The 14,276-nt window shown below is 33.7% G+C and overlaps 1 protein-coding gene across 1 annotated transcript in view; it reads right to left on the bottom strand.

Annotated features, from left to right (window-relative positions):
• SLCO1B1 (solute carrier organic anion transporter family member 1B1) overlaps positions 1-14,276 on the bottom strand; it is a 115,071-nt gene that overhangs the window by 15,119 nt on the left and 85,676 nt on the right. The window contains exon 14 of the mRNA XM_010361360.2: positions 11,909-12,026. Coding sequence (XP_010359662.1) covers positions 11,909-12,026 — 118 coding nt within the window. The remainder of the gene's footprint in view (positions 1-11,908; positions 12,027-14,276) is intronic.

Raw genomic sequence — 14,276 nt, 5'->3', positions numbered from 1 at the left:
ATGCCCCTTTCTTCTTGGCACATTTTATCTAGGGATCTTGAGAGGAGGAAAAATTACCCAACTCCTACAGGTATGTGATGGCACAAAATCACAGGTCAGGAACACTGTACAGAAAACCTGTGGGACATCAAGGCTTTAAAAATTAGAATATAATATTCCTTATAGGATAAAGTTTCAACATAGACTATTTTATAAAATAACCTATATGACAAATAATTATTCCTTTTGCTACTAACTCTGGGAAGAACTTCGCTTATATTATAGAGATTGAAAAAAGAAACAATAAAATCCCTTTTCTAAAACAAACCCCCTTCTTGCCTGGGGACTAGACTGTCTTTGCAGAACTAACAAATTAGCCAGAATACTAGAAATTATGATTTAGGAGCCATGTAGTTGAAGGCTGCAAGATTCTGACCCTACCCAAATTGCTCCTGAAGATAACATCACTATTGTAAAACCTAAGATCAGTACTTGAGACATTTTGTAGACAATGAACTTGACAGATCAGCTTGCACCACCCAGATAGATAAACTAGCTCATCTGGTCCCATGGCCTCCACTGAGAAACTGGCTTAGCACAAAAAAACAGCATGGACTTTCCATGATTTCACTTCTGACCTGACCAATCAGAACTCCTGAATCACTGGCCCTCTGTCCACCAAATTATCCTTAAAAATTTCAGTCCTCAAATTTTCAGAGACTGATTTGAGTAATAATAAAACTGGTCTTCTGTGTAGTCAGCTCTGCATAAATTACTCTTTCTTTATTGCAATTCTTCTGTCTTGATATATCAGTTCTGTTTAGGCAGTAAGCAAGGTGAACTCACTGGGCAGTTACACTTAAATAAAAGAACAGACTGATCTCATATTAACCACATAACAACAGACTGAAAGGAATTTGAAAAACAAGAACAAATCAATCCAAAAGCTAGCAGAAGACAATAAATAAAAAATATCAAAGCAGAATAAAATGAAATTGAGACAAATAAACACATACAAAGGATTAATGAAACAAAAACTTGGTTCTTTGAAAAAATAAACACAATTGATAGACCACTAGCTTGATTAACCAAGAAAAAAAAAAAAAGCTTTAAATAAGCACAATCAGAAATGACAAAGGTATCATTATAATTGACACCACAGAAATAAAAGATTCTCAGAGAACACCATGAACATCTCTGCACACACAAACTAGAAACTAGAAAACCTAGAGGAAATGAATAGGTTCCTGGAAACACACAATCTTCCAAGATTGAACCACAAAGAAATTGTTATACTGAACAGACCAAAGACAAGTTACAAAATTAAATCAGTAATAAAATATGTAACAACAAAAAAAGCCCAGGAGAAGACAAATTAACAGCTGAATTTTTTCAGATGTACAAAATGGAGCTGGTATTAATCTTATGAAAACAATTCCAATCAAGGGAGACAGACTGTTTTCAAACTCATTCTACAAAACGAGTATCATTCTGATACCAAAATTTGGCAAGGACATACACACAAAAGAAAACTAAAGACCAATATCTCTAATGAACATAAACACAAAAGTCTTCAACATAATACTATAAAACCTAATGCAGCAGTAAATAAAAATAATAACATCACAATAAAGTATATTTTATTCTTTAGATGCCAGAATGGTTCAATATATGCAAATCAATAAATATTATATGCCATATAAACAGAATTAAACACAAAAACCATGTGAATGTCTTTATAGACAGAGAAAATGTATTTGATAAAATTTAACATTGCTTCATGATAAAAAGCCTCAACAAACTAGACACTGAAGAAACATACCTCAAAATAATGAGCCATCTATGAGAAAACTATAGCCAACATCATATTGGAAAGGGAAATATAAATGGTTTGACTCTGTGTCCCCACTCTAATCTCACATTGAATTGTAATTCACAATGTTAGACATGGGGCCTGGTGGAGGTCATTCAATCATTAGGGAGCAGTTCTAAGGGTGGTTCCTAATGGTTTAGTACCATCCCCCTAATGCTGTCTCCTGATAAAGTTCTCACAAGATATGGTTGTTTGAAAGTATGTAACACCTCCTCCTTTGCTCTCTCTTGCTGTCTACTGCCAACCATGTGAAGATGTGCCTGCTTCTTCTTCCACCTTCTTCCATGATTGTAAGCTTCCTGGGTCCTCCTAGCTATGCTTACTGTAGAGCCTGCAGAACTGTGAGCCAATTAAATCTCTTTTCTTATCAATTACTGAGTCTCAGGTAGTTCTTTATAGCTATTCAAGAATAGACTGATACAGAAATGTTGAAAGCATTTCCCCTAAGAACTGGACCAAGACAAGGATGTCCACTTTCACTGCTCTTATATCCTACCCAGAGAAATCCTGCAAGAAAAAGAAATAAAATGCATCCAAAGAGGGTATCAAATTATATGTATTCACTGAAGATGTAATCTCATACCTAGAAAACCCTAAAGATTCCACCTAAAGACTCCTAGGTCTGATAAATGACTTCAGTAAAGTTACAGAATATAAAATAAATGTATGAACTTTAGTAACATTTCTATACACCAATAATATTTAACCTGAGAACCAGATCAAGAACTCAATCCCATGTACAATAGTCACACAAAAAATAAAATATCTAGGAATACATTTAACCAAAGAGGTGAAAGATATCTGCAAGGAGAAACACAAAACACTGATGAAATAAATCATAGATGACACAAACAGATGAAAAACCATTTCATGCTCATAGCTTGAAAAATCAATAGCATTAAAATGACTATATTGGCCAAAGCAATCTACAGGTTCAGTGCAATTTCTATTAAATTGCTAGTGCCATTTTTTTTAAAGAATTAAAACAATTATAAAATTCATATGGAAACACACAAAAAGAGCCTAAACTTAAGCCATTCTAAACCTAAAGAATAAAGCAGGCCGGGCGTGGTGGCTCAAGCCTGTAATCCCAGAACTTTGGGAGGCCGAGGTGGATGGATCATGAGGTCAGGAGATCGAGACCATCCTGGCTAACCTGGTGAAACTCCGTCTCTACTAAAAAAATACAAAAAACTAGCCGGGCGAGGTGGCGGGCGCCTGTAGTCCCAGCTACTCGGGAGGCTGAGGCGAATGGCATGAACCCGGGAGGCGGAGCTTGCAGTGAGCTGAGATCCCACCACTCCAGCCTGGGCGACAGAGCGAGACTCCGTCTCCAAAAAAAAAAGAATAAAGCAGTGGCATCACTGCTTAACTTCAAATTATATTACAAGGCTATCATGACTAAAAGGGCATGGTACTGATATAAATATACACATATAGATCAATGGAACAGAGTAGAGAACCCAAAATAAAGCCACAAACCTATAACCAACTTATCTGTGACAAAGTTGAAAAAAATAAACAATGGGAAAATGACAATCTGTTCAATAATTGGTGCTAAGAAACCTGGCTAGACATACACAGAAGAATAAATGTAAACACTTCCCTTTCACTATATACCAAAATTAACTGAACATGAATAAAAGGTATAAATGCAAGACCTGAAACTATGAAAATTCTAGAAGAAAATCTAAAAAAAAATACTCTTCTGGACATTGGTTTAGGCTTAAAAGCAAACACAACAAAAACAAAAATAGACAAGAGACTTCATTATACTAAAGAGCTTCTGTGCAGCAAAAGAAACAATCAGCAGAGTAAGTAGGCAACCTAGAGAATGGGAGAAAATATTTGCAAACCATGCATCCAACAAAAAACTAACACCCAGAATCTATAAGGACCTTACATAAATCAGCAAGAAAAAAATGAATGACTCAAAAATTAGGCAAAGGACATGAACAGACATTTTTCAAAAGAAGACATATAAGTGACCACAAACATAAAAAAATGCTCAGCATCACTAATAAAAAAATGCACATAAAAACCATAATGAGTTACCATTTCATACTAGTCAAAATAATTATTAAAAAGTCAAAAATATTGATGTTGATGAGGATGCAGCAAAAGGCTATGCTTATATGTTGTTTGTGGGAATGTACACTAGTACAGTCATTATAAAAAACAGTATGGAGATTTCTCAAAGAACTAAAAGTGGAACTACCATTTGACCCAACAATCCCAATACTGGGCTTTTACCCAAAGGAAAATACCAAAAAGACACCTACACTTGTATGTTTACTGCAGCACTTTTCAGAAAAGTAGCCATGGAATCAACCCGGGTGTCTATTGATAACAGATTGAATAAAGAAAATGTTGTACATGTAAATCATGGAATACTATGCAGCCATAAGAAGGAATGAAATAATGTTCTTTGCAGCAACCTCGATCTAGCTGGAGGCTATTACCTTAGTGGATTAATGCAAAAACAGAAGATCAAATACCACATATTCTCTCTTACAAGTAGAAGCTAAACAATGGTTACACATGCATATATCAATGGAAATATGAAACACTCGGGCTTCCAAAAGAGGGGGGTGAGAGAGGGAAGCAAAGGTTGAAAAGCAGTCTATTGGGTACTATGTTCACTATTTGAGTGATGGGTTCACTGTAACCCAATCGCCAACATTATACAATATACCCATGTAACAAATCTGCACATGTACCCCCTGAATCTATAATTTAAAAAAGAAATGGAAAGAATTATATTAACTGTAAATATAGCAGATTAAAGCAAGGAAGTTATCGGGGATTTAAAAACTGCTCCACATAATAATAAAGGAGTCAATTCTCTTATTACCTTTTAAAAAGACCTAACAGTCATGAACCTGTAGGTACCTAAATTTAGTGTCAAAATACATAAGAAAAAATGATAAAAATGCAAGGAGAAATAAAGTAAGTCCACACATAATGATCTCAATAGGTTCTTGGAAACCAAATTTAAGTGAAATGATGTAATGTATAATGAAACCAATTTTACCATAGGCTAATTTATATAAGAGTTAGTTACTATTATATATACTATGTTGTTTCACTTAATGTCAGTTTCCAAGAATATATTGATGATGATGAGTGAGGACTTACTGAAGATTAATACACTACTACAGAAATAAACATCCTTTATCAGAAATGAACATATTTAGCAGGCAAAAATCATTAAGGACATAGTTGAACACAATAAAACCATCAATCAATGGTATGTAATGGCCATCTGTAGAATACTTTATTCAACAACAACAGAATACATGTTCTTCTGAAGCTCATATGGAATATTCATCAAGATAAACCACATTTTGTGCTACAAAACATATCTGAACAAATTTCAAAGAATAGAAGTCATACAACGTCTACCACGGAATTAAATTAGAGGTCAACAACAGGGAGATACCTGGAAAATCTCAAAATATTTGAAGATTGAAAAATAGATTTTAAATAAAACATGGGTCAAAAAATTCAAAAATAGTTTGAATTAAATGGAAATGAAAATATAACATCATAATTTGTGGAATGCAGCAAAAGCATTACTTAGAGAAAAATTTATAGTATTAATGTATATATTAGAAATGAAGAGAGCTCTGAGATTAATCATCTAAGGTTTTACCTTGGTAAACTAGAAAAGAAGAGCAAACTAAATACAAAGTAAGCAGAAGAAGGGAATACAAATTAGAGCAGGAGTCAATGCAATTGTCAACAGGACATTTATAGAGAAAAATCAACACAACCAAAAGGTGTTCCTTTGAAAAGAACAATAAAATTGATGAGCCTCTTGATAGGCTAAGATTTTTAAAAGTTGACAAAAATCACTGATGCTTGAAATGAAATGCTGAACATTGCTGCAGATTATACAGATATTAAAAGGATAAAAAAAGGAGTACTATGAACAACACTAGGCCCACAATTTTAATAATCTGTGTCCTTGAAAGACACAATCTATTCAAAATCACACAAGAGGAAATAGACAATCTGAACAGGTCTATGTGTATTAAGGAAATGAATCAATATCTAATAACCTTCTAAAACAGAAAGCATCAAATTAAGATAGGTTCATTGGTGAATTCTACCAAACACTTAAGCATGAAATTATACCAAATCATTACAATCTTCTTCAGATGACAGCAGCGGCAGAAGTACTTCCTATTTCATTCTGTAAGGTTAGCATTATCCTATTACCAAAATCAGATAAAGACATTACAAGAAAAGAATACTACAGAGGGCCAGGCATGGTGGCTCCCACCTGTAATCCCAGCACTTTGAGAGACCGAGGCGGGTGGATCACCTGAGGTCAGGAGTTCGAGAACAGCTTGACCAACATGGAGAAACCCCATCTCTACTAAAAGTACAAAATTAGCCAGGCGTGGTGGTGCATGCCTGTAATCCCAGCTACTTGGGAGGCTGAGGCAGGAGAATCACTTGAACTTGGGAGGCGGAGGTTGTGGTGAGCCAAGATTGTACCATTGCCTTCTAACCTGGTCAACAAGAGCAAAACTCTGTCTCAGAAAAAAGAAAAAAGAAGAATACTACAGAAAAACTTCTCTCATGAACATAGATGTGAAAATTTAAAAAAAAATCAGATTGAATCCAACAATGTATAAATATAGTATACATCATGACTAAGTGGGATTTCCCTCAGGTTTCCAAGACTGATTCAACATTCAAAATCAGTTATTACAATTCATTACATCAACAGGCTAAAGAAGAATAAAAAAATGACACGATCACATCAATAGCTCTAGAAAAATGCATTTGCAAAATCAAACATTCATTTATAATAAAAACTCCCATTAAACTTGGAATAGAGGAGAACCTCCTCAAATTGATCAAAAATATCTACCAAAACCCTACATTTGACTTCATGCCTAATAGTGAGAAACTCAAAGTCTTCCCACTAAGGTCAGGAATAAGTCAAACACATCCCCTCTCACCACTGTTTTTCAACATGGTACTGGAAGTCAGAACTAATGTAATTTTAAAAAGGAAAAGAAAATGAAATGTATATAGATTGAAAAGGAAGAAATAAAACTGTCTTTGGTTGCAATATGACATAATTGTCTAGGTAGAAAGTTTAAAATAACAGACAAAAACACATCTGGAACTAATAAGCAATTATTGCAAGGTTTCAGGACACAGGATCTGGGGTAATATAACAAGATCAAACATTTTCATATATATCAGCAGAGAAACATGAAACTTGGAAGCCATCAAGATGTCCTTCAGTAGGTGAATATATAAAGAAACTGTTATACACCTAGACAGTGGAATATTATTTAACGATAAAAAGAAATGAGTTATCAAGCAATTAAAACACTTGGAGGAAAATTAAATGCATGTGATTAAGTTAAATAAGCTAGTCTAAAAATGCTATATACCGTATGATTCTGGAAAAGGCAAAACTATGAAAACAGTGAAAAGCACAGTGGTCTCCAGGGGTTTTAGAGGAGGAAGGAATGAATAGAATAGGCAGAGCAGGGGATTTTTAGCGCAGAGAAACTATTTTGCATAATACTGTAATGGTGGATATATGTCATTATACATTTGTCCAAACCCATAGAAAGTACAATGTCAAGAGTGAAACCTAATGTACACTGTGAACTCTGGGAGATAAAGATGTGTTAATGTTGTTTCATCGTTTGTAACAAGTGTATCACCCTTTGTTGGGAGATATTGATAGTGGGACAGGCTATGCATGTGTGGGGCAGGTGGTATGTGGGAAATCTCTGTAATTCTCCTCAATTTTACTGTGATCCTAAAACTGCTCTAAAAATAAAAGTTTATTTAAAAAATTCATAAGATAACAATTTAACCTTTTATGTATTCATTGGTAAATGCACTGCTGTTTTTTTTTTTTAATTCCACTTTACACAATTAAGCAATGAACACAAGTGACCAAAAGGAAAGTGATAAGGGCCATGAGTTAGCTACAATATGGTAAGTCCCAAAGAGGGTTGGTCATTTCCAGCTGGTTGGAATGGTGTGAACTTTAAGAAAGAAAAGGGTGTGTGAGCTAAGCACGGAGCATTTCCTGGCAGTTACAAGCCTAATACTTGACTTAGTTGGCTAAAATCAAGGTGTCGGAAGGGCTGTATTCCTTTCTGGGACCTCTAGGAAATAAGCTGTTTCTTTGCTTTTTCTCACTTCTAGAGGCCACCTACATTCCTTGGCTCTTGGCCTCTTTCTTCCATCTTCAAAGCAACAATAGAATGAGTCCTTCTCATATGACATCCTTCTGACCTCCTCTTTTTACTTTTTAGGATATTTGTGGTTACATTGGGCCCAACCAAATAATTTTCTTATCTTGAGTTCAGCTAATTTGCAAACTTATTCCATCTGCAACCTGAACATAGTGTAATTACAGATTCCAGGGATTAAGACAAGATATTTAAAGAATCCACAGAGAAGTGAGGTTACCTTAAAGGAACAAGAAAACAGACAATAGCTAACTTATCAGGAGTAAAATGGAACTTAGAGGACAATAGAATAATATCTTCAATCTGACAAGAGAAAATAATTGTCAATTTAGAATTCCATACCTTGTATATTTCTTTTAAGTATACAGTTGAACTAACGTTCTTTCCTGAGAAATTAAAATTGGCAATTTGCCACTAAAGAGCTCACTGAAAGACATTTTTAAAAATCTACTTTAATCAGAAGGAAAATGACCCTAGATGGAATCGGACATTCAAGAAGAAATCAGAGAAAATAAAATGATAAATATGTCGAGATGTACAAAGACTGACCCCTTAAATCTTAATGTCTTGGGATGAGCATAAATTAAAGTACACAAGAATAACATATATATTATATATCTATCTTATATATGCATATATGCATATTAAATATATATAGCACATATATAACTATATAATGTTATCACAATGGTCTTTGCAGTATATTAAAAATTTGGATACTATAACACTTATTCCACAAGAAGAATGCATTAATAAATCAATTAACATAAAAAATTTAAAAATTTCACTTTAGTTCTAACTAAATCTTTACTGAACAAAAAGGAACTAGTATGGCTTAAAAATAGTTTTAGGGTCTTTTTATACTCAAACCATTATAAAGCCATCTCAAAATGTTACATGAATACTTGAAGTTGTGGTCATTGCTTTGGGGAAATTCTGAGGAGCATCTTGCCAGGTGTTCTGGAAATAAATAATGATTTCAATAAAAAATGAACACATTCTTAAAAAAAGTCATTAAGATAAATTTATGAAGTTTTCATTTGTAATTTCTTTTCATTTCTTTCTCCCATTTTATGAGAAATTTTCTATCATTAATATTTAAATAAATTTATGAGAATGCCTATGGGGTACAATTCTGGAAAAAGCTGGATCATTTTATCCACTGGGGATTTTAGATAGTGGATTTACACATTAAATGGAAGGAAGTCTTTTTGGTAAATCTGATGCTAGGTCTTTACTCCAGAGATGTATCCTGAACTAATAAACTTCCTCCACTTTCACATAAATGATAGCATGCTCCATACACATTCTTCATGGTCCTTTTTTTCCATATAAAAATATGTCTTGAAGAAGATTCCATATTAGTAAACAAATAATTTTTTCTTCTTTTTTCAAGACATCAGACTATTCATTTTCCTGCAGGTAGAACTATTTATTTAATTACTCCCTTATCAAGAGATATTTAAGTTGCTTCCAATATTTTGCCATCATAAACAATGTTGCCATACACATGTATGTAATCTTATATATGTGCCATTTTATCTATTTGGGAGTACAGCTATCTGTAGGATAAATTTCTAGAAGTTTGCTGCTGGCTCAAAGTTCTGTACTTTTGCCAATACAATGTCTACTTAACATTTTTGATTGTTGACAATCTGAGTGAGTTTTAATAGCAATCCTATCATTATCAATTAATTTGAGCATCTTTTTATATATTTAATAGCCATTAGTGATTATTTTCTTTGGGAGCTATTTGATTTTTTTAATAGAACCTACTTTTTACAGAAATTTTAGATTTACAGAAAAACTGTACAGAAAGTATGAAGAAGTCCCATATACTCCCCACCTCACACACACAGTTTCCCCTATCATTAATAGTTTGTATTATTTTGTATTAGTGTGGTAACTTTGTTACAATTGATGAACCAGTATGAATACATTGTTAGTAAGTTCGTATTTTAGATTAGAGTTTGCTTTTTATGTGGTTTGTCTGTTGTATGTGTATGGATCCACAGGTTTGACAAATACATAACATCATGTATCCAACATTATAAAATCATATAAAATCATTTCACCACCCTTAAAATGCCCTGTGCTCCACCTACTCATCCCTGTCTTCTCCCCACTGAGCTCCAAGCAACCACTGATCTTTAACTGTCTTCATAGTTTGGCCTTTTACAAAAGGTTATATAGTTAGAATAATAAAGTCAGAAGCTTCTTTAATTTTTGTTAATTTTTTTTTCTTTTTTGAGACAGAGTCTCACTCTGTCAGCCAGGCTAGAGAGGAGTGGCATGATCTTGGCTTACTGCAACCTCTGCCTCCTGGGTTCAAGGGATTCTTGTGCTTTAGCCTCCCAAGTAGCTGAAATTACAGATGTGCACCACTGTACCTGGCTAATTTTTGTATTTTTAGTGGAGACAGGGCTTTGCCATGTTATACAAGCTGGTCTTGAAATCCTGGCCTCATGGATCCTCCCACCTCGGCCTCTCAAAGTGCCTGGATTACAGGTGTGGGTCACCGCACCAGGCTCAGAAGCTTCTTTAGACTGCCTTCTTTCACTTAGCTACACGCATTTAGTTTCTTTCTTGTCTTTTTCTAAGTTGACAGGTCACTTTTTTTTATTGTTGAATAATTTTCTATTGTATGAACGTACCCCAATTTGGCTGTCCATTCACCTGCTGAAAGACATCTTGCTTGCTTCCATTTTTTTCATATTCAAGTGCAGGTTTTTGTGGGAACATGTTTTCATCTAACTTAGGTAAATACTTAGATGCATGATTACTTAACCATATCATAAGCCCATGTTTTCCTTTGTAAGAAATTCCAGACTGTCTTCCAGCATGGCTCTACTATGTTTTACATTTTCACCAGCAATGAAAGAAAAAATGAAAGGAAATTCCTGTTGTTTTGCATCTTTGCCAGCATTGGATGTTGTTTTTGCTGATTTTTAAGAGTTCCTTATATAGTGAGGATATTTGCTTGTGTCTGTGTTACAAGTTGCAAATTATTCTCCTAATTTATATTTTCACTTTGAAATTTGCTTTTAAAAGTTTAATGATGCAGATTTTATAAATTTTTTGTCCTTTTTTCTATTATAGTTTTGGGCATTTGGGTCATACTTAGTTTCTGTTTCGTAGACAATTGAAATAAATTATACTATGAGTTTTAATACATGTAGTTTCACATTTCAAAGTGTATAATTTGTGAATATATGAATTTGAAATTACTTTTTTTTAAAGAGGTAAACTATAATTATAGCATTTTGTTTTTCCAGATGCCCATGCAGTTATCTTCATGTCACTTATGGAATATCTCTCCCTGTGAATAGAGTAATATAGAAACATATTTTCCCTTTTTTTCTTAATTGACATATGTCCAGAGTCCAAGCTAGTCATTCTGTGTCTTTCTAGAGCAGTCAGAGGCAATTGAATACACACACACACACACACACATATATATATTTACATTTGTATATTTATCCTTATATATACTAACATGAAGAGAATTTTGGAAATAAAAAACATTCACATACAAATCCTAGCCATTTTCTATTATCTCTAATTTTTGACAAGTTGGTTATTATCCTTGAATCATAGTTTCTTCATATATAACAGAATAGAAGAAAATATCCATGTCCTATAGTTTCTATGAGTACTAAAATGAGATACCAGATTGCTTGATACCATACTGCATGCAAAGTAAGTTTTCATTAAATGGTGGCTATCACTATTAATATTATTATATAATGAAAATGAAATTCCTTAGGAATTAATATAGTCAAAGAGAAATTAATGAAATATATTTATGACAACTTACGAAAATAATGTGGAATTATATATCCTACATGACCCACGTGTGCCACAGTTGTTGGTTGACCACTTCATACATGTTTTATCAATCAAAGCCCCAAAATATATTGGAGCTAGAATTCCTCCTGTAATAGGAGAAGAGAGGATGTCAGTCCAGGGAACATATTTTAAATGTAACTGCATGGTATTCCACATTGATACATTTTGATTAAATAAATGTTTAAAAATTTGGAGGATTTATTTATTATTTTGTTCTGCATCTACCCAATAATAAAGGTTATTTGAAATCTCAAAGACCCAAATCATGTAGTAATGTCATTGATGCCTTCTACCCACTTGTACCCTCCCTACATACATGCCTATACACTCTGTTCTTGTGGTAGCAATTAACTTAAGCCTGAATGGTAAAAAGGAGAATGTTGTTAGTAAAACCGGGAAGTTATGTTGGTTAATATGGGATTTTTCTTAGGCAAAGAAACCTGAAATGGAGGAGAATTACAATTTTATGGGGAAAGGAAAAAGATCGTGGCTCAACTGCTGTAAAGGCAGACTTTTTTCTTTTTTTTTTAACACTATTTTAAGAGAATTTAAAAGTGAGTGCTTCATCAGAACCCCCTCCCCGGATAAGTATAGGCTGAGCTTCAGAGAGTGCTTAGCTTTTGGCAGGCTGTACTTTTTTCTGGGCTCAGATGTCTAATTCCCACTTATTGATGTCATTAGAGGTCATAGTCCAGTGATTTTCTACTAATTGATTTTGTGAATTTGTAAATACCTCCTGAAGCAGCTTAGGCTAAGTGAGGGCTTGTGGTACTAAATTTTGTTTGTGTTAGTGTTCTGATCACAATGATGCATAAGGTTTCAGTGGTCTTTTTTTGGTTAATTTTTATTTGGAGCTCATGATTTTGCAGAATTCATGGACAGATATGATGTTTATATAATAAATTGTTTATATAATAAGTCTCCATCTGCTTCCACTGCTGTTTTAATGAACTCTGAGATTGATACCTGGTTCTAGGCAAAAGTAATTTGATAAAGAATTTTAGGGACATGCCAGTAGAGAACTATCCTTCAGATGGTGCAACTGAAGTATTCATAACTTTACTTTGTTCTTTTTTGTACTGTGGTGAATAATTTTCAGAATTTATTTTGTCATGGAAAAAATGACAGTGATAGATGTATCACAATTTTACTTATTCCATTTAGTTTTCATCAGTCTTAATTTTTTGAGAGTGAGAAATCTTAAAATGACAAGGGATTGAGGCCAATGTATCTGAAAAAACCTGGTACTGAGGAAATGGGTGAGAAATTTTCAGGTTTCAAAAATCACAGCCACCCTTTGAAAAATGAAAAATATATGCTAACAATTTATTTTCCCCACATAATGCCACTGATTTGAACAAATGTAATGGATTGTTTTAAGTAACAAACTTGGTCCTAATCACTACAATTTTAAAACTCATAACCTATTTTCTAAATGACTTTTTCACTATATAGACCTTCCACAATTTACACGTTTATTGCATTCAAGACAATTGTTTGTGAACTGGAAGTTTTGTACTACATGCGTATTTTTTCCATAGGTGCATTAGGTTCCATCATGCCACAGATTGGATACATCGAAATAGGATACGCAGAATTAGAATGGTGAAACTCATTTTTTTTTCCTATTTTCTATTGCTAAAAAAAAAATTTTACTCCATTCTCTTGGTCTCATTTCTACATATCAAAAGGAGTACTAACAACCCAGGTGTTACTTTAAGCTTTTGTCACCCATGTTCTAGCAGTGAGGCATCCCCATTGAATCTGAAGGTAGAAAACTGCCAGGATGTACAGAGTCTGGGAAATTAGAGACACACGAAAGGGAAGGGTGGGAAGAAAACCAATGGAATACTATAGCATCTCATCTCCTCTGTTTTATTTCCTGTATATTTCTTCTTTTTAACTTTGAGGATTTGTGACTTTATCATCAAATATGCTTCTTAGACAATTTCTTCATTGTAATTTGGCCATAGCCTGGCCAGATTTCCATGCTTCCCAAGCTAGCTTTAGGCCTTGCCTAAATCATGCCTCAGTTTAGAAGTTAGGCCCTTCACTCTGCCTACCGGGAGGAAATATTCTTATTTTTCTGAAAAAAAGAAAAATTTGGAGGACCATCTACGTTTGTGTTTGAAAGAGTGTAATATAAATACAATAATTCCTTAGTCTTAACAGATTAACTTTACGTATAATTAACAATTGAATTCTCTTTTAGGTCACTCAGTTTTACTCTGTCTCTTATTGTTTTTATTTATCACAAAATAGAAACGATACTAATTTTATTTACTATCACAATGAAAGATTCATTACACTCAGTCTTCAAGCCTTGACATTTATAT

Source organism: Rhinopithecus roxellana, chromosome 10 (assembly GCF_007565055.1).
Source record: "Rhinopithecus roxellana isolate Shanxi Qingling chromosome 10, ASM756505v1, whole genome shotgun sequence".
Taxonomy (NCBI): domain Eukaryota; kingdom Metazoa; phylum Chordata; class Mammalia; order Primates; family Cercopithecidae; genus Rhinopithecus; species Rhinopithecus roxellana.
Note: the sequence above shows the minus strand (reverse complement) of the source record. Positions and strands in the feature narration are given on the sequence as shown.